The sequence below is a fragment of the Chenopodium album genome, chromosome 22, assembly GCF_948465745.1.
Source record: "Chenopodium album chromosome 22, dcCheAlbu1.1, whole genome shotgun sequence".
NCBI lineage: Eukaryota > Viridiplantae > Streptophyta > Magnoliopsida > Caryophyllales > Amaranthaceae > Chenopodium > Chenopodium album.
The window spans coordinates 35,056,057-35,076,307 of NC_137855.1; the positions used below are offsets into that span (position 1 = coordinate 35,056,057).

The window sequence follows — 20,251 nt, forward strand, 5'->3', positions numbered from 1 at the left end:
TTTACTTCTGTTCCGTACTGAGTATGGACGAAAGAAATGAGTTCAGAATTCAAAAAGGACGAAGAAATAAATTTACTTCTGTTCCGTATTGAGTATGGACGGAAGAAATGAGTTCAGAATTCAAAAAGGACAAAGAAATAAAAAGACATCAATTTTATTCGGTTCTGAAATGAGTATGGACGGAAGTAATGAGTTCGAAATTCAAAAAGGACAAAGAAATAAATTTTCCGTACTGAGTATGGACGGAAGAAATGAGTTCGAAATTCAAAAAGGACAAAGAAATTTATTTGCTTCCGAGCCGAGTTCGGAAGTTAGAAATGCAACCAAAATAAAGGGGAACATCTAAAGCCCCCAATGATGGGATGAGAATCTAGAATACATAAAAATAACCAAGCTAAACATGCATTGAAAGAAAGTAAGGAAAACGTAGGTAAATGTTACTTGAAACAAGTAATGCTTGCAATCTCCGAATGGCATCACACCAACTCAGTTTGTAACAATCCATTCATATTTGTCCTCCTCAAATCGCACTTGGGCCATAGCTTTAGCTTGCACATCTTCGAAAGTTGCACAAGGGTACTTGGTTAGTTCCTTGTAGAGCCCATCTTCTTCAAAAAGGCCTTGGCGGAATGCTTCAATTGCAGTGGGGATGTCACACTTGTAGATCTTTACTTTCTCCTTTTAAAGCGATTCAAATAATTCCGGAGTGATTCATCACTTCGTTGTCTAATGTGGTATAGGTCGCTTGATTGTTTCTCGAGAGGGCGACTAGTTGCAAATTCCACTTTGAACATGTTGATCATTTCTGCAAAAGATCTAATAGAATAATTAGGTAAATTAATAAACCAAGTAAGGGCCGGACCTGATAAAGTGGCTCCAAAGCTTTTGCACATGATCGCCTCTCGAATATTTTGTGGTACAAAGCTAGTCATCATCTTTTGTTTGTAGAGCGCAACATGTTCAATAGGATTCCCGGTACCATCGTATGTTGGCATGTTTGGAATGACAAACCGCTTTGGAATTTCTACTAGATCAATGGATTTGACAAAAGGTGAGTCGGCATAGCTATTGTCGGGTTCTTCCTTGATTGGCCGAGGAAGACCGGGGATCTTGTTGATCTTTTCTTCTACTCGCTTGACATGAAAATCCATTATCTTTTTCAAAACCGACTCTTCCCTACTCAGAACGGACTGGGATTCCCCAACTTTTTGATGAAACAAAGCACGAGGCGGGGTACGATCTCGAGATCTGAAAATTTCTTCGTCTTCACGTCTCGAATTAATATTTGTTGATGCCATTGAGTGAACATGATTCCTCAAGGATTCGTTCTCAAAGGTTAGTTGGGCTAGTTTGGTTTGAGTTTGGATTTTTCCTTCCAACAATGTTTCTATTTGGACTTTTTGTGAGTCTAGGGTTTTCCTTAAAGAATTCATTTCCTCATGGAGGTCGGCCATGGTGATCCATCCTTGGTTTCCGGACATGGCTTGGATTTAGGTTTTGTGTTTAAAAGTTTTAGCAAATTTTTTACTACAAGCCCCACGGTGGGCGCCAAATTGTTTGGGACAAATCTTAGAAAAGGGGTTTCTAGGAATTTGTTAAAGGTTTTATGGGGTTTTAGTAATCAAATCTGCCAAAAGAAATAAACACTACCTCCAAATGAATTAGTTAAGAGCAATAAAACAATAAAACAATAGAACTATAATAATAATTATAAATCAAAGAACAAGGATCAAGATAAGAGAGGCATTTCTCAGTAAGGACGAACTGGTGTCAGTAAGGACGAACTGATGTCAGTAAGGACAACATAAATCAGAGATTTTAGTATAAAAGTGTAGTAAATTATATTAGACCAAGTATGAATGTGTGAATGAATCCTATTACATTGAACATCCTATTTATAATGATTTATAAGTCTAATAAAGGTAAATATTGAAGAATCCTTGCTATTATGGTAATGTTGACAATATTGATTGGAGTCTTATTATCTTAGGAAATGTTGACTTGGTAATTGATATTTCCTTGATTCGCTCGTTCAATCATGGGACTTGATTGTGCTTGTTGCCCAAGCATTCATTACGTGTCTTCAAATGGTCCAAGCCTTGCAGGGAAGTTGCCTTTCTCAGAAAGGCTCAGTAAGACGGTCGATTTACTCAGTAAGGTGCATTGAGTCCGTGTTGTCCGTACTGTCCGTACTGTCCGTACTCAGTAGGGACCACTGCGGGGATAATATATCGTCAAACAATTGATTCATTTCCTATTTTAGCTTTATCTTATTGATTCCATAGTCTTCATAAGATCTTTGATTAATTATTGACTTCTTAATTTGACAAATAAAATCCTTGATTATTATTCTTTGATATCTTTGACCATGTATGCTTCCTCGTTTCCTTATTGAGTGTAATTTATTCTTTTATTATTATCCTTTTCCTAATTTATAGCTTGCTTGGAATCCACTCCCAACAGGGAGTACTTCTTTGGTTATATGTCTTTATGCTACCACCACTATTTAACACCTATTGCTTAAGAAATAAAAATTAAAAATTACTATCTCATTTCTATTCTCAAAATTCTTACAAAGTCACCTTAGAAATGGTTCTATACAGACATCTTTAAGGGTGTCAAATCCACCTTGATAACGCTAGCACGAGCAAAAACACCATTGGAAATTCTGACTACATCAACGACATCGATGCTCGCAAGATGCAAGATAAACAATCACGTCATTATCGTAGATTCGGTTATTCTAAACATAAAGTCTTGATATATAGTATAATCATTATCCTCTGCTTTGTTCTTGCTGCTTCTACTTACTCCTTCCTTTCCCGAGCAGGTTATCTTATTTATTTTTTTTCCGCTCTTAAACATATTGCATATTAATTTTATTGAGAATAATTACTTCTAATAATACAACATTATGTCCATTCAAATATAATGAAGCAACTTTTTGGTTAGTTCTGAATAATGCAACCGTTCTGCGTGCCAAGTGGTTCTAAGTTTTATCGTACTAAAACAAAATAAGGTGGAAAGGTTGTATTATTTAAGAACTAGCGCTATATGCATGCTATGCCTGCAATAATTTTAAAAGATCTTTGCGACCGAATTTTTGAAAATGATAATATTAAAATAATAGAGTACATGATTAATTGATTGATTTATTAATGTTTCTATTTTCTATTAATTGATTAATGTTTCCTTTTTCTATTGATGGATTGATTGATTAATGTTTCCTTTATTGATATTTCATTTTTTTCTATATATTAATTGATTAATGTTTCCTTTTTATATTAATTTATTAATGCATTTTTTCCTTTGTTAATTGATTTATTAATCAAGACAAAATTGGCCTCAACACTCTAAATTATCGCTTAGGTGCGCCCAACACCCTAAACTTCATGTAGTTGCTAAAACACCACAAACTAATTTATTGGGTGCAGTGTGCACCTTTTCTAATTTTCCGGCCATTAATTCAACAAAAAACGATGATGTTTTAAAAAAAATAAAAATTTTGATTAAAAGTTATATGAATTTTTTGGTTAATTAGAATTTTTTGGGGAAAAAAACTCACCGTTTTTTGGTGAAGTAATGGCACGCATTGCACCCTACACGTTAGTTTGTTGTGTTTTAGCAACTAAGCAAAGTTCATGGTGCTGAGCGCTCCTAAGTAATAATTCAGAGTGTTGAGGCCAATTTTGCCATTAATGAATGTTTTGTTTTTCTACTAGATAGTTGTCTGATCAAATAATGCTCAGTTTTAAATAATTGTACATCTATATATTATCCTTATACTCATAAAACATCTTTAATTTTAAAACATCTTCATTTTACAACTATATAATCTTAATAAAGTATGTTTGAATTATTATTCTCAAAGCACAATTATTATCTTGTTATAGTTTATGATTTTTTGTTATTTTTTTATTCAATCATTTATTAAGGTAAAATTGGAGGGATATCTATAAATCTATAAATCTGTATTAAAAGGTGTTCTACACTCCATGCTTGCGCCACGTGGCATTTTGAAGTTCTATTAGAAGACCACATGTACATATGTTGCATCATTAATTTCCACTATATATAATTATGCCATGTGGGATGGAGACACATGTAAATATCTCATGTCATCAATTTGTACAATATATTGCCATGTCATCAATTTGTAAAATATATTTAAAAATAGTTATTTATAAGGTTTGAACTTAGGACTTTGATGTTCATATGTATATACACTTACCGACTCAACGAACTTCGTTTGTTGTTTTATATATCCATCTTTTTTAATACTAATTGTTTTATTGTTAGAGTGTCATTTCTATTTAAAAAATAACTATTGTAAGAATTGAACCTAGCACTTCCCTATGGTTTAAATAAAATATTAAATGGCATTACAAAAATAATAGTTATAAAATACGAATACGTAGTACTCTATCCGATTTTTATTGTTGTGTGCATTTACTATTTGGGGTTGGGGGGATTAAGAATAATGTATTATAATGTGAGTGAAGTCGAAATTAAAATATATTAAAGAGTGTGTGTGAAAAGGAAAAAAGTAAGAGAAACTGAAAACGTGGTAAAAGTAGAGGAATGCGGGGTTAAAAAGTCAAAATAGGTTGGAGAATATGTGTACCAAAATGGAATAAAGTACAATATACAAAACATTTAAATTCGGCCTAATAAGGAAATTGCACAAAACATTAAAAATCAGAGGGAGTATAATGTATCTCAAATTAAGCTCGTAGCAAGGTTTAAGTTTCAAATTCACGTATTAGCTAGCTTTGTTGGTAGAGCTCAAATAATTTTCTATTGCAATAATAAAATAAATTGTCTTTCCTATTCTGTTTCCCTCCATATTATATATAAAACCACATGAAATCCATCAATAGGCAAATTATACATAAATAATACTCCGTACATGAATATAGTTTAACCCGTGGCAACACCCGGGCCAATAAACTAGTTTAGGAGGAAAAAATGAGATAGTGGAGATTGGTTTGGTTATAGAATATAGATTACTAAATGAACTTAATAAATAAATTAATTTATCAAGGAGTTTAGTCTACAGTTAATTTGACATTCATTGTATTTAATCTCCCCAATTTATCGATTAAGCCATACATATGTAGAAAGCCTCTTAATAAAATACTTATAATTGAAAAGGAATGAAAAATATTTTTAAATTCTTTAAAATAGCATGTTTGATTATTGACCTTGAAGAAAAAGAGTAGCATTTTTTATATTCTCAATAATTTGATTGATAGGAGTAACTCATTATTGATTTTTAACAGATATAGATACAAAGGATACCCAAGGTAAATCCTTCAAGGATGATTTTCTTGCAAATGTATCAAGGATAGATATAACTCCACAACTCAAGCTTTCCTGTAAGCTCTAAAGTTATCAAATTCTTATGCATTCTCAACCTTCATAGCATGTTTTATTTATATGTACGAGTTAATTAATTAAGTGTTTAATATATTGTTGCAGCTTCGAATTGTGACCTGAAATTGCTGAACTCTACAGCGCAACTTGTAGAGCCACCCCTTGAAAATAGATCATTTGCAAGATTTTCGCTGTCGTATACAGAAAGAGAAGAAAAGTCTGCTGGAGTAGATCATTGGCAACCAAGGTTCCCAGGGCATCAAAACTTGAGAGAAAGGGATGAATCATTCTTTGTACGCGATCAAAAGATTAATTGTGGTTTTGTTAAGGGTCCTAAACACCATTCATCAAGCACTGGATTCGACTTAGCTAGGGATGATCACTTATATATTAGTAAATGTAACATTGCTGTTGTTTCTTGCATCTTTGGGAATTCAGATCGCCTCAAATCTCCTCCTCCTAATGTAGTAAGTAATCAGTTCTTCCGAATCGTATTCATTTGTATATGGAAATGTACATGATATACCACCTGTTAAATGGTACAATCTATCTCATTTTTCACATTGTATCTCCATTTTTGGTGGACCATCAAGGAAAATTGAGAATGTGTGTACAACCGGTTGTACTATAAAATTTGTCTTACTTTTAAAAACTAAAGTTGCAAACTCAATTTTGTCTTTTTTATTATCAAGAACTATTATATTTAGAGGGTACTTCCCTTTTTGCAACTTTTCAAGTGTAATCTAATTTATTGTTCGTTTATTAATTTTCTTCTTGTTTCAGATCACTTAATTGTCTAGAAAAAATGTCTGTTTTGTGATGTTTATGGATGAAATGACATTACAAAATATGAGTTTAGAAGGTCAAATACCAAACAAAATGGGATTCATTGGTATTTGGAAGATTGTTGTCGTCAAAAATCTTCCCTCTAAAGACATGAGAAGAGTCGGAAAAATACCAAAACTTTTGCCCCATCGACTTTTTACTTCTTTAAGGTAAGACTTTGAATACTCAAGTTGTGATTTGGTTTTTTATTTTTCAATTTATTTATCACATAGTATTGTGAATTTTGGTGCTTTTATCTACCGTCATCTAAATGTAATTTGTTAAAAGTATTATTAACGAATGAAATTAGTTTTTAGCTAATTCAATGCGAGAATGTACATTATACCAGTACCAGTATACCACTGATTGTACATTACATCTATATTATTTTTTCATTTTACATATTTATATTGGACAAATTTCATGATATTATGAATGTGGTTGTTCCATACAACCGGTTATACATAGAAAAATGCCATTCAATGTACAAGTGATTTTTTTTATTTTGTTACTATTCATGCTTAGTGAAAACACCATTAGTTTCATTCAATAAGCAAACATTATTAACAAATAAAATCAAATAGATTTCACCTACTTTTTATTTTTGCTTGTTTTTATAAAGTATATCTAAATTAAATCAAAGAATTGGAACTAAAGATAATAAAAGGGTAAAAAAAAAGAAAATGTAATAGAGTTTGCAAGAGGATGACGCAACGTATTGCTGGTGTATGAAACAACAGTGTCTAAATTAGTGTTTTAGATGTATCAACAATATAACTTTATGCAACATTTTTTAAAATTTCAATTTAGTTACTACCAATAAATAAAGGTTGTAGATGTTGCTCATTTTAGTGTTGGTGCAAAAAATAATGATCTCCGGCCGAATATCTTTCACTTTTAGCTCTTTACTCGTAGCCCTAAGGGCTATATTTATCATTTTCTGATTTTTTGACATGTCATGCCGCAGGTATTCAATTTGGGTGGATGCCAAGCTACGTCTTGAAAGTGATCCTCTACTCTTGTTAGAGCGCTTCTTATGGCGAAAGGGTTACGAATTTGCAATATCAGACCACTATGCTCGTCATTGTGTGTGGGAAGAGGTTGCGCAAAATAAGGTTCTTAAAAAAGTAAGTGACGCTGAACTTGATCGGCAATTGCATTTCTATGAAGCTGATGGACTAACAAGATTCAATGCTTCTGATCCTAGAAACTTGCTTCCTAGTAGTATGTGTTCATTATGCAACTTCTTATTTATATTTTAAACTTTATAAATCTTTGTTTGGGTTGTCCAAGATTATTCATTACACTAATGTTTTTGTGACTACTTTTTTTAATAGATATACCCGAAGCATCTGTTATAATTAGGGCACACACGCCAATGTCTAATTTGTTCTCTTGCATTTGGTTCAATGAGGTCGACCGTTTTACCTCTAGAGATCAGTTAAGCTTTATCTACCTATATAAGAAGTTGGTACAGAAAAATCCCGGCACAAAGTTTTACCTGGACATGTTTAAGGTAAGAAATAAGTGTGAAAATTTTTGTATATAAAAAAAGTTACACCATTTGCTCATTTTTGTACTCTCTTCGTTTCATAAAATTTCTTACCATTCCCATAATCGAATGTTCTATTAAGTTCATTCCGATTCTTCTTTTTGTGACACTAAATATTATATATTTATTATTAGGCGAACCAGTGAATGGTCCTTTACCTTGTTTGTTGGGCTTTGCAGGATTGTGAGAGGAAGCAGATTGTGAAATTATATCTCCACAGATATCAAGAAAAAAGCAACACCACACATAATGCCACAAAAGGTCAATAGCAAAATCATGGACATTTTATCAAAAATGGAACAATGATTATGAATAATGATTATGGGTCAAGGGTTCATTAGTCACTTGAACCTTCATGGGAACCTTTTTGTTCTAATAAAAATTTAAATTTTGAAAAGAGGGTTTTGATTTCTTTGCATCAAGTAGTGATCTCCGAAAATTTGTAACATTGAGTCATTGAGTTCGTACATTAGAAAACAACTTTATCTTTGACTTTTATATTTTGGTTAAACAACCAAAATTTATCTTTGATTTGTTTCATAAAAAAAAAATATAAAAATTATCATTATATTTGTGATTTTTCTTTAGTTGCCTTTGTAGTTTTTAGTTGTTTAGTCATTAATCACCAAAATAACATTTATCCAAAATGTAAAGGTTGAATAAAACCAAATCAATATCCAATAGGGTCATTTTACATTAGGATAAATTACATCTTACCACCAAAAAATTTCAATTTTTCTCATAATACCACCTTAATGTTATTTTTAAACAAATTACCACCAACAATGTTTGTTTTTCTCACATCTTACCACCAAAAATTAATTTTCGGTTATATCCTCCATTATTTGGGGCCCAATTTAACAAAATGCTTGTTAATTATTTGTTGTCTCTCTCGTAATCACCCATCAATCTTCTTCTCTTCCACTTTCAACCTTCTTTCAACCCTTTTCATTGATTTTCACATAAGTTTTCCATGTTCAATTACTTCTCTTTCTCTCTCCTCTACACCATCAAAGGCAAACAAAGGATGTTGATCTTGTGTTAATCAAAGATTTGAGTGTTTAATTTGAGTTTGGGCCTCATATAACGAAGAATATAACGAAAAATATAACGAAAAGGTGATTTTTGGTGGCAAGTTGTAATTTTTCCTTTAATATAACAAACATTTTTTGTGGTAATTTGTAATAAAAAAAAAACATTAAGGTAGTATTATGAGAATAAATGAAAATTTTTGGTGGTAAGATGTAATTTTTCCTTTACATTATTACAACTACCAATAGTCAATGATTGATTTTTACCAAATATGTTTATAGTGTAAGGCTGCTAGTGATTTTTTAGAATAGCTTAAGAAAAAGGTTCTTTAAACATTGATTATGAGCATAACCAATAAGGTTCTTAGAACCTTAACTAATAAAAAATCTGTTTTAGATTTTGTGATTGAAATTTCTAGGAGAAAGTTTATTTTAGATTATTGAAATTGGATTTTAAGAATCTATGAAGCTCTTTCCCCGTAAAATGCTCTTCATTCTCTCTAGAAGGTCCAACCCCCAAAATGGTCGAGCAAAGGGGTATTTCTAGACAATATTAAGTTGGCAAAATGGACATGCCTTCCACCAAAGATCTTGTGTTCCACACATGGACTTGTTTTTCCTATTTTTCGTGCCAATAGGATGCTTACACGACCCAATTGACTTTAACTGGTCTTAGGGGTGTTTCTTGAGCTTGTTTATGAAAGTTTTGCACCGTTTTGCGACTTTTACATATAGTGAGCTATTGGTTTTCAGGTCATAACTTTTTTTTTATGTACATAGCTCTGATTTACGCAAGTTAAATGACGTTGTAATCCTTAATTAGTTTGTGGCCTTCGTACTCATATAACTTTCTTTGGCGCTTGTGAGAATGTCAGTATTTCAATATTAGCACTTTGGAACATTTTGAGGCCAAAACACATTATTTTAATAATATAGATTAAAAGATTGCATTATTATTGTGATTGGATGAAGTGGTAAGTAATTTAATGTCCTTTAAGGAAGATCTCGAGTTTTTTAAGGCAAAATCTCTCATTAGAAGACACACCAAGGATGTCTTGATGGTCCTAGGGCCCTATTCTATAAAATTGCAGGCTCTTATATGCTTAAATTTTTTAAAATATGAGTTATAAAAATATTTTTTTAATTTTTAATAAAAACTATTCATAGTAATAAATCTTAACGAGCATGTTCACGAGCTTTCGAGCCGAGCCTAGTTTAGTTCAGCTCTGTTCGTTTAGCTTTCGAGCCAAGCCCGAACTCGATCCGAACTTGATTCGAACTCGATCCGAACCGAGCTTTGACCGAGTCGAGCCCGAACTGTTTGCGAACAGGCCAGGCTAATTCTCGCCCCTAAACCCAAGTTGGGTACCTAGACACCAGAAACCTCAGTTTGGAGGAGGCTTAAGGAGGGGACCAGCCACTCTTCCTCAAATGCCCTCTACTATTTCAGTCTTGACTAGGTTGGGTAAACCCAAAGTAGTCCAATTGCCAAGTAGGATTGAGAAAGTGCCAAGCTCAGACCAACGTGTCTAGGAGGTAGAAATCAAACAAGGGAATAATGATTTAAACGGAGACAAGGAGTAGAAAGATGATCTGGCTCTGGCTAAAGTCAAGAGAAGAGTAAAAAAGAAGGCTAGGTTGATCAGAGAAGCAGCCACCAGCCAGCTACAAGCAAACGCAGTTCACGTGGATGAGGAGGCTTTGCAAAAGGGAATGCTTAAAGTCGTCGCTGTTGAGGAGCCTTATTTAAAGGATGACAGTAACTGGAGAGAGAATTCAATAGAGGGAGCTCACAAAGATAAGTCTTCCATGGGCCCTATTCGGACAGAGAGGTCAAAAGGAGATGTTCTTGATGCCCAGCCTCATTTGAGTATCACCCAGACAGAGAAGTTGCATGAAGAAATTCCTACAGCCTAGCCTCATTTGGATGAGAATCAGAGAGAGAAGTTGAGAGAAGATGTCCCAGAGACCCAGGCTCATTCGGGTGGAAAACAGGAAGATGGACTTTGTGAGGGAAGTCTATTGTCGGAACCTCATTTGGTTGCTGAAGTGCTTCAGAGAGAGAAAATTCAGGGATCATCTAAGGACTTATCGCTTGTCAATATTCAGAGTCATCCCTTAGTTATAGAACTGATGGAGGACCCTACTGAAGAAGAACTGGAGAACTATAGGATAGAAAGCTTTGCAGAAGATTCTCTGAGGACTGAGCAGGTATCTGATGTGGAGTTAGTAGACTATGGTTCAGAAGGATTGGATTTGGAGGTGTCCAAGTCGAATCTTGATTTTCTGGCAAATTGTTCAGAAGGAGATTGTGAGTCTGGCGCTTGTTGTGCATTCACTTTCCCCCCAGTGTTCAAAGCCTGTGGGACCGTGCAGAAGGATACTTCATGGGCCGATGAAGTTGACCAAGCCGAAGCTGCAGGTATGACCTCTACTATTTCAGCTAAGCTGAGTAAATTTGATAAAGGTTCTGGTTTAGCACCATCCGTGAAGACTGTTACTAAGGAGCAAGAACAGTTGGTTGTGGAACACCTAAACAAAGATTTTAGTGTGGACAACTCACATAGTAAGACCCTTTATGTGACGGTTAACATAGATGGCACTAGACTGGGTAAAGTGTTAATTGATACTGACGCTACTATAATTCTTATGCCATGGTCAGTTTTTAAGAAATTGGGCAAGGGTAGGAAGGATTATATATCTAGCGTTAGGATTAGCATAACTGCATTCAATGGCAAGTCTGAGAATACTAAAGGATTGCCATGTATGCACATCCAAGTAGGTACTTGTAATGAATATGAGGTAGTCTATGCTGATGTAGATGCTTATTTGATTGACACTAACCGAGAATTTCCCAGGATACTTATGAAGACCTTGCCTAATGACGAGGGGATTGCTCTCAAACTTAAAAGTCAACCGACGCCTAGAGTGAAAGTTGTTTCAAGTGCAATCCGATATATTGAAGAGGCCGCTGAAGATGGTGAATCACAAAACACATCTGATGCTTCTCATGAAGTGAAGAGTCCAATATCAAAGAATTACTCCAGCATGGTTGATGTCCAGCGGGCATTTCTTAGGGGCAATTTCGATGATGTACTTAACACTATCAGGGGAAGAAGAGCTATCTTACCTGGTGTAATTAGTCTTGGAGACATATAGTGTTCAGACTTTTATTTTGTGTTATATGGATTTAATGAGTTCAAATTATAACTATAAAATCAGGCCGGGTACAGCTTTAGCTCTTAGTAATCTTTATCACAACTAGAAATTTGCCTTCGGGCGACCGCTTTTAGCAACTGATTTTTAATTGGTCGCTAATTTATCCCTTAGCGACCGATTTTCGGTCGCAACAATTTAGCGACCGATTTTTCGATCGCTAAAACCCTATTAGCGACCGATAAAATCGGTCGCTAAGGGATAAAGTTGTTGGAGGGAAAGGGTTTTGCTTCACTCGTCGGAAAAAAATTTAGCGACCGAAATTTCGGTCGCTAATAGCGATTAGAATGTTTTTATTCTCAAAAAAAAAAACGCGACTCAAAAACAAAACTGGTTCACTCCCTCATATCGTTGGCGGCCACTCTCCCCTCATATTTTTCCTTCTTCTCGAAGCCTCTCTCTCTCCTCTTCTCTTCAATACCGCCAACTCTCTCTCCTTCTTCTCTCTCTTAATTTGGGGCTCCGATTTTGTTTTCCGGATCTCCGTTTTCTGGTAAATCCCCTTTCTTCTTGTTCTTCCCCTTTTCTTTTTTCGATCTGTTTTTTTTATTTTTTTGTGGGGTTTTAAACTAGGGTTTTAGGTCTGATTTCCTGGGGTTTTTGATTTTAGAGGGAAAAAAGCTTGTTTGAAGTTGATCAAATAGTGTTTGTTTTGGGTTGTTTTTTGTTTTTGAATTCAAACATGTTTCTCGTGTGATTAAAGTTAGGGTTTTGGTTTAGGTTTTTAGTTGAGGAGTGTTGTTCGTTCTTTGTTTTTGTGAGGTCAACTATGATGTTGAGAGTCGTATACCCCAGATGTAGTTTTGTTTTGAACTTGATTTGTTTTGCTCGGATGTGATATTATTTGGTGTTTATTATGGTATAACGTGTTGTTCTGTTGTTTTCTTGGTGTTTCTTTTGAGGAATTTGTAAGATCTTGGTAATTCGTTGGTTGAATTTGTATTTGTTTGGTCTGTTGAACATGATTTGGGATTTATTTATTTGTTTATATGTTTTTTTTTGTTGAATTGAGGTTGTTTGATGTCAAGCATGTTGTAGATACGTAGGCTGCTTTCTTTAATGGTACTTATTGTATTACATCTTGAATAAGAGGAATTTGTAGTTTTGAAGTAGGAGTGAGGTTTTGTTGAGATTATGCTGAGCTTGTGTGTATCGAATATGATAGATGGATAGAATATATAGTTGATTCGTCGACTTATTATCTAGTGTTCTAAGCATGAGTAGTAGCTGCGTTCTAGCAGGAGGTCTTCATGTCTGTCATATGTTAATTGGGAGTTGATTTCTTGTCTGCCTTAGTTTTCTTGTGTATGTTTTAGGAACTTGGCTTTCAAGTTGACCCTTTATCCATCTGTGTGGTATTGTGCTGATTATTTGAAAGGCTAGTTGTGATGCTGACATGCTTTTCTTGCGTTGCCTATACATTATCTAATTGTTTTTGCTCAATTTTGACATGAGTTACTCGGCTTCATGTCCTTGGTTACACTGTAGTAATTTTGAGAATAGTAAAGAATCCATGTTCATTGTGTTTTTTTGTATTGAAATTAACAACTTGTTTAAGTTATATTGACAATTTGTTGTTTTTGCAGTGCCCGTGTGCATATATCGTAGTGGTACCAATTTGATCTGCCTACCTTTCTTTTTTACTATGGCAGCTATTGGGACAGCTCCAAACGGTATTGTCTCGCAACTTAGTTTTAATTTGTGTGGTTTTTAATAATTATCTCGTATATAGTGTCATTTATATTTGTCAAGCTATGTTTCTCTTGCACAGTATGCTGCATGGCCAGTATATTATTTATATCCATGCTCTTAATTCCTACCTTCGAGTTGCTAATCGCATCTACTATTCTCATTGCTTGCTCTAATTTTTGCTCTACAATCTCTTACAGATGCAGCAGATTTGTTGTAGAAGCTAGCTCTGGATTCTCAGAACAAATCGCTTGACGCTCACGAGCCTCCAAAGAAGGTAGCTGCTTATTTATGCATGTTGCTTGATTGAGTGGATCCCATTTTATTCACTCTTGATATTCCTTTTCCAATGATGTTTTATTGAATGCTCACTTGCTGTGCAGTATGGTTCGATTGGTTCGCGTAATGCTATAAATAGCATGGCTAAGCCATATGAGCGTTCTTCCGTACCCATCCAAGATTTTACCAATCTGAACATGTACTACCCACCAGGCTACCCGTCTGCTCCCTATTACTATGGAGGTAAGGTTCTTATCAATCAATCATAGCCTTATTCCCATAAATGAGGGGTAAGGTTCTTATATTGTTTCTTATTTGTTATAGCTTTCGAAATCCTTTGGATAGTGTATAAGAAATGTAATTTCTTTTGACAAAGATGAAAGAGGACTTGTGGTCAATTTCGTCATCTTCCAGTTATTTATGAAGATGACTGAGTTGATGTATTGTTGTTTCTGGAATAAAATCAAAGTTGAAGGCATGTCCTTTTTTTTATGTTGAATTTGGTATAGCCAAGCCAGTTTAATTGCCGTCCACGCCAATTTTTACGTCTGATACCTTGATGATTATTTTCTGTATTAAAGCACCAATTGCATAAGCTTTTCATTGGCTGTGTGGAAAATTCTTTTAACAAGTGTACTGTAGGCGTGTTACTGAAATCTGATAATTGGGTGAAATTTATTTTGGTGCTTATGCAATTTCTTCCTTTTGCAATTAATGCAGGGTATGATGAAACATTGAACTTGTGGAATGATTACAAATACCTTAGTCATGATGGTGTTGATATGCACTCAGTAAGTGATACCTGATTTCTAACTTTTTTGTGAAAGAGAGCTTTGGGTTTTTCTGGCTTTAGATACTTAAGCTTGTTTTGTTGGTTTAAAAGTTTTTGGGATGAATGGTAGTACTGTTGTAGTGTTCAATTTTTTAAATTCTTTTTTTGCTTGAATAATAGCAGGTGAGGCTATGTGATGTAATATGCAGTCTTCAGAGTCAGTCTTCTGTTTAAAATAGGTTGTTTTCTTGTTGTTAGTTGATTTTGTGAGCTTGTGAGCTGTGTGATGTTTAAAATATGCAGTCTTCATATCCACTTGGGTATTCTTGGTTATGTATCCATGGTCATGTATAATTGTGTAGCCATGTATAGTTGACCTGGAGAAAGGGATCCTGATATTTGTGGAACAAGTGTGTAGATCTGTATTGAGTTTGGGATTGGCTTGCCACCCTTATTCTATATCTTTAGGCTGTTTTGTATCCTGTCTTTTGTGTTGACTGTTCTTTAAGATATATCCCACATCAATAAACTCTAATAACTATATTTGTCCTTTCAGCCCCTGTACCTCCTTTGGCTTGATGGTTGTACCTTTACCTCAACAGGTGAAGTGCTAGTGTTCAAGTGTTGGTACTTCTATCATCTTGATAGTACACTGTTTAGACTACTGCAACTGTTAATATTTAACTTCACTTTCCGACTTTCCTAATTGACAGGACAGATAGAAAATATAATATGTCCAGCATTTGAGAGGTGGCATTTTGTTTGGCTGTAGTATACCTGAACTGGAAAGTGATGGAGAATTGTGCCAATTTGCTGGTGGAAATGATGTAGTAAAAACTAGATGCAAAAGGCTTGGCCGATTGGCCCTCAATTTTTTAGACCCTTTCAGAAATGAAAGTATTTGGAAGTAGATTCCCATGACACAACTTGTCGATATGTCTTGTTGCTACTACCTCTTGATTGCTTTGGTGAATTTCTTCTAGTCTTTCAGTTCAATGGCGCTAGCTACGGCTAATAACTTTCTCATCTACCCTGCTAGGATTTAGTTTTGTGTTCTAATGCCCTGGGTATATCTAAAATAATTAGGTCGTTTTGCCTTTTTTCTGTGGCAAGTTCAGTGTGAGGTTCTGAACTTGTCCAATTTTTCCCTGTTTGCCAAGTGCTGAGCTTTTACTACTGTATATTCAGTTAAAATGTTGTATTGTTGATGCAGATGCTATTGTGTCTTTTGTCTTTTTGCTAATCTAGTAGGTGTCTGTAGACTATATCTGTAGCGATGGTTAATCCATCCTCCTATAGTCCAATGAGTTTTAGTTTTGCTTTTAATCCATCCTCTGTTATTTAATGACATTGTTGTGCTTGATCCACAGTTTTCTTCCTGTGTACAACTGATCATACTTGAAGAATTTGTTATGCTTTTTTAATTTTTATTTTGAAGGATGCTGTCTTTTCATCTTATGCCTCTCCTCCAAGGTGGTAGATTAACAACATTATAGGTGCACCATTGTTTAGCTGTGAAATTGAACTTGTGTGATATTCTTTGCAGGGCCTGCAACAGCGAAGACTAACTTCAGGGGTAGGACAGGCTGCCGGATACATGGGCAGGTCTGGCAGAGATGGTTGGTCCTGTTAAGTGGCACATAGTTAAAGATGTTCCTAACAATTTGTTGAAGCACATTACTCTTGAAAATAATGATAACAAGCCTGTTACAAGTAGCAGAGACACTCAAGAGGTGAAGCCTTATCTATGACTCTATTAGGCTTTGATGCTGTTCATGATTTCCTCTCCTCTCATCCCTTGTCTTTCTGCTTTATTGTTAAATGTTGGTCTTTTTTGTTGATGTTCTTGCTGTTGATGATTAAATTGTTTATTCTGCAGGTCAAAATCTCAGCATAATCTGTTTCGTTGCAATCTGCCAGAGAGGTTACTATTCAGGCTGGAAAAGAGGAAAAAAGTTTAGCTGACAAGGCTGTTGCTGACTTGTGCATCTCTAAAACAGGATATGTTGCTCACTCACCTTCTGAGTTTTGTATGATATGTTGGACAACTTTTTTTCCTAGTTGAATTATTTTTTCCAAACTAAATTTGTAATTTAGTACTCCGTATTAGGTTGTCTGCCATTTCATAAATTGGCTTACCATCTTCAAACCATACACTATAAATAAGAGGGGGTTACTGCTGTGATAGTAATGGAGGGAAATCAGATTTAGTTCGGTCGCTAAATCTGATTTCCCTCCAAAAAAATTGATGAAAATTGGATTTAGGGACCGACTTTCGGTCGCTAAATTGGATTTCCCTCCTAAAAGTCGGTCACTATATCCAATTTTCCTCATTTTTTTGAGGGAATAAACCATTTAGCGACCGAAAGTCGGTCGCTATTTAGCGACCGACCAATTTCGGTCGCTATTAGCGACCGACTTTCGGTCGCTAAATGGTTTTCCCTCCATTTTTTTTGCCTCTTTTCCTAGTCAAAAAATCGGTCGCTAAATCTTTAGCGACCGATTTTCGGTCGCTACAATTTTTTAGCGACGACAAAACGGAGACCGACGTTAGCGACCGAAAATCAGTCGCTAATTGTTAGCGACCGATTTTCGGTCGCTAACATCGGTCGCCCAAACCTTATTTTCCTGTTGTGTATGCTTGTCATTATGCGCAATATGATCTAGAGGTAAACGCAATCATGGGTGATGATGCTGAAATATCATCAAGTGGGCATTTCGGCGCTCACTATTCATCCTTTTCTGATGCCATGGGGGAATTTTATGGTCAAGAAGAGGAGGTAAGAGTGTGGGCCAAAAGCGATGATATCAGGCAGGAAGTTCATGATCCTCTGGAGGAGGTCAATCTTGGTACAGCAGAAAATTCTAGGTGTACTTACATTAGTAAGGAGTTACTTGAAGGAGAGAAGCTATCCATTATTAAAGTCCTCCAAACTTATAAAGACTGCTTTGCTTGGGAACATCACGAAATGCCGGGAATTGATCCTTCAATTATCCAGCATGAGTTGTTAATCAAACCAGGCTGTACCCCAGTGGTACAAAGTCCAAAGAGGTTAGCGCCAGATTTGATTCCTAAAATCAAGGAAGAAATCATTAATCTCCTGAAAGGTGGATTCATTCAGCCAGTAAAATACGCTGAATGGATCGCTAATATTATTCCCGTGGTCAAGAAGAATGGCAAAATTAGGATTTGTATCGATTATAGAGACATTAACAGTGCCTCTCAAAAGGATCAATACCCTATGCCAGTAGTTGACATGCTTATTGATGCTGCATCAAGACATGAATTGGTGTCGACTCTAGATGGGTTTGCGGGATATCACCAAATCAGAATTGCTGAAGGCGATCGCTTGAAAACTGCATTTTGATGCCCAGGGTCTGTTGGACTCTATGAGTATGTTGCTATGCCTTTCGGATTGAAGAATGCGGGAGCAACTTACCAACGTGCTATGAACCTCATTTTCGATGAGATGATAGGAGATTTCATGGAAATCTATATAGATGATGTTTTCGTGAAATCAGAGAATACATTAGAACACGAGGAGCATCTTATTCGTGCCTTAGAGCGAATGAGAAGGTTTAGTCTTAAGATGAACCCATTGAAATGTGCCTTCGGGGTTAAAGCCAGTAATTTCCTCAGGTTCTTAGTACATAAAAATGGTACTGAAATAGATTAAAACAAAGTGAAAGTTGTCTTGGAGGCTCAACCCCCTCGAACAAAAAGGGAGTTGCAAAAGTTCTTGGGATAGATTAATTATGTTTGCCGATTTATTACTAATTTGGCGGGAAAGACAAAAGCTTTTTCTCCTTTGCTGAAGCTAAATAAAGGAGATGAGTTCAAATGGAGTGATGAACATCAGCAGGCCTTTGAGCAAATTAAGGCTAAGCTGGCTTCTCCACCAGTTTTGATTCCCCCAAAGCAAAATGGAAAACCACTGAGGTTATATTTGTCGGCATCTGATGGTTCCATCGCCAGTATGCTCACACAAGAAAATGAGTATGGGCTGGAGCAAGCGATTTTCTACTTGAGCAGGATCCTGCAAGATGTAGAAACAAGATATACTGACGCTGAGAAATGGTGCTTGAGTTTGTATGATGCTTCCATTAAACTCGATAATTACTTCATGGCTTTCTCCTTTGAAGTCATTTCAACAACCGATGTGTTGAAACATCTTTTGAATCACCCCTTTGTCAAAGGAAGGCTGTGTAACTGGAGTATGCACTTATCCCAGTTCGAGTTGAAGTATGTCCCTCAGAAGGCTGTGAAAGGTCAAGCTTTAGCAGATTTCTTGGCTGATCACCCAGTTGATAATAATGTCTAAGTTCAGGAGGAGGAACCTTGGCGTTTGTTTGTAGATGGGTCAAGCCGAATAAATTCAGTTGGATCCGGGATAGTGATGCTTTCACCAAAAGGTGTGAAGACTAAGATGGCGGTAACTTTCTCAGACCAATGCACAAATAACAGGGCTAAATTTGAAGCTCTGGTTATAGGTCTCAGGACCTTGAAAGATATGGGTGTCACAAGGGTTCAAGCTTTTGGAGATTCTCAATGGGTTGTGTCTCAGATTAGTGGAGAATATAGAGGAACCTCCCCTCTAGCTCTAGCGATCAATACAACACTGAGAGAGCTGATTTCCTCGTTTGATCAGTGTGACATTTCGTATGTGCCAAGGGAAGAGAACCAAGAAGCTGATTATTTAGCTCAACAAGCCTCTTCAAAAGACCCTGATGGTTTTGATGAGAGTGTAATACACATTAGTTCATTCAAATTAAAACCCTTAGAAGAGGTGATGAAGGTTGAGGTGAATAAGGCGAGTGTTCTTAGGTGCGAGGCAAACTGGCGTCAGGAGATCAAGGAATATTTAAGAGATCCTTCTGGCAAGAAAGTTCTGGCAAATGTAAGGTTGGCAGCTACAAAATATTTCCTTCTAGGAAATAAGCTGTACTGGAAAGATCCGCAAGGACTTTTGTTAAGATGTGTAAACAGTAAGAGATTTTGACCATTTTAGTAGAAGTCCATCATGGTATTTGTGAATCACATCGATCAGGGCTTAAGATGCGATGGCTCATTCACATAATGGGGTTCTTTTGGCCTTCGATCAAAGGAGATTGCTTGCAATATGCTAAAGGTTGCAAACAATGCCAGAGATTTAAGCCAATAAGTAGAGCTCCAGCAATTGAGTTTCATCCGATAATTAAGCCATGGCCTTTCAGAGGATGGGCCATTGACGCAATTGGAGTTATTAAACCACCCTCATCAGGACACCATGAGTATATCCTGATCGCCACTGATTTTTTTACAAAGTGGATCGAAGTCCAGGCTTTCCAGAAGCTTAATGCAAGGGCAGTGAATTTGTTTCTAGAGGAAAGGATCTTTACACGATTTGGGATTCCAGAGACTATCACTGTTGATCAAGCGTCGATGTTTACAGGAGAAGAGTTCGATGAATATCTCAAAGAATTCAATATCCAGAAGATACATTCAACGCCTTACTTTGCACGGACTACCGG

The 20,251-nt window shown here is 35.8% G+C and overlaps 1 protein-coding gene and 1 pseudogene across 1 annotated transcript; both read left to right on the forward strand.

Annotated features, from left to right (window-relative positions):
- Positions 1 to 2,038: 2,038 nt before the first annotated feature.
- On the forward strand, positions 2,039 to 8,022 carry LOC145604266 (putative hexosyltransferase MUCI70; annotated as a pseudogene).
- An 11,145-nt stretch (positions 8,023 to 19,167) lies between these two features.
- LOC145604268 (uncharacterized) lies at positions 19,168 to 19,740 on the forward strand. The gene has a single exon (XM_081660199.1). The coding sequence runs from the start codon at positions 19,168 to 19,170 to the stop codon at positions 19,738 to 19,740; it is 573 nt and encodes a 190-aa protein (XP_081516325.1).
- The last annotated feature ends 511 nt before the right edge of the window (positions 19,741 to 20,251 follow it).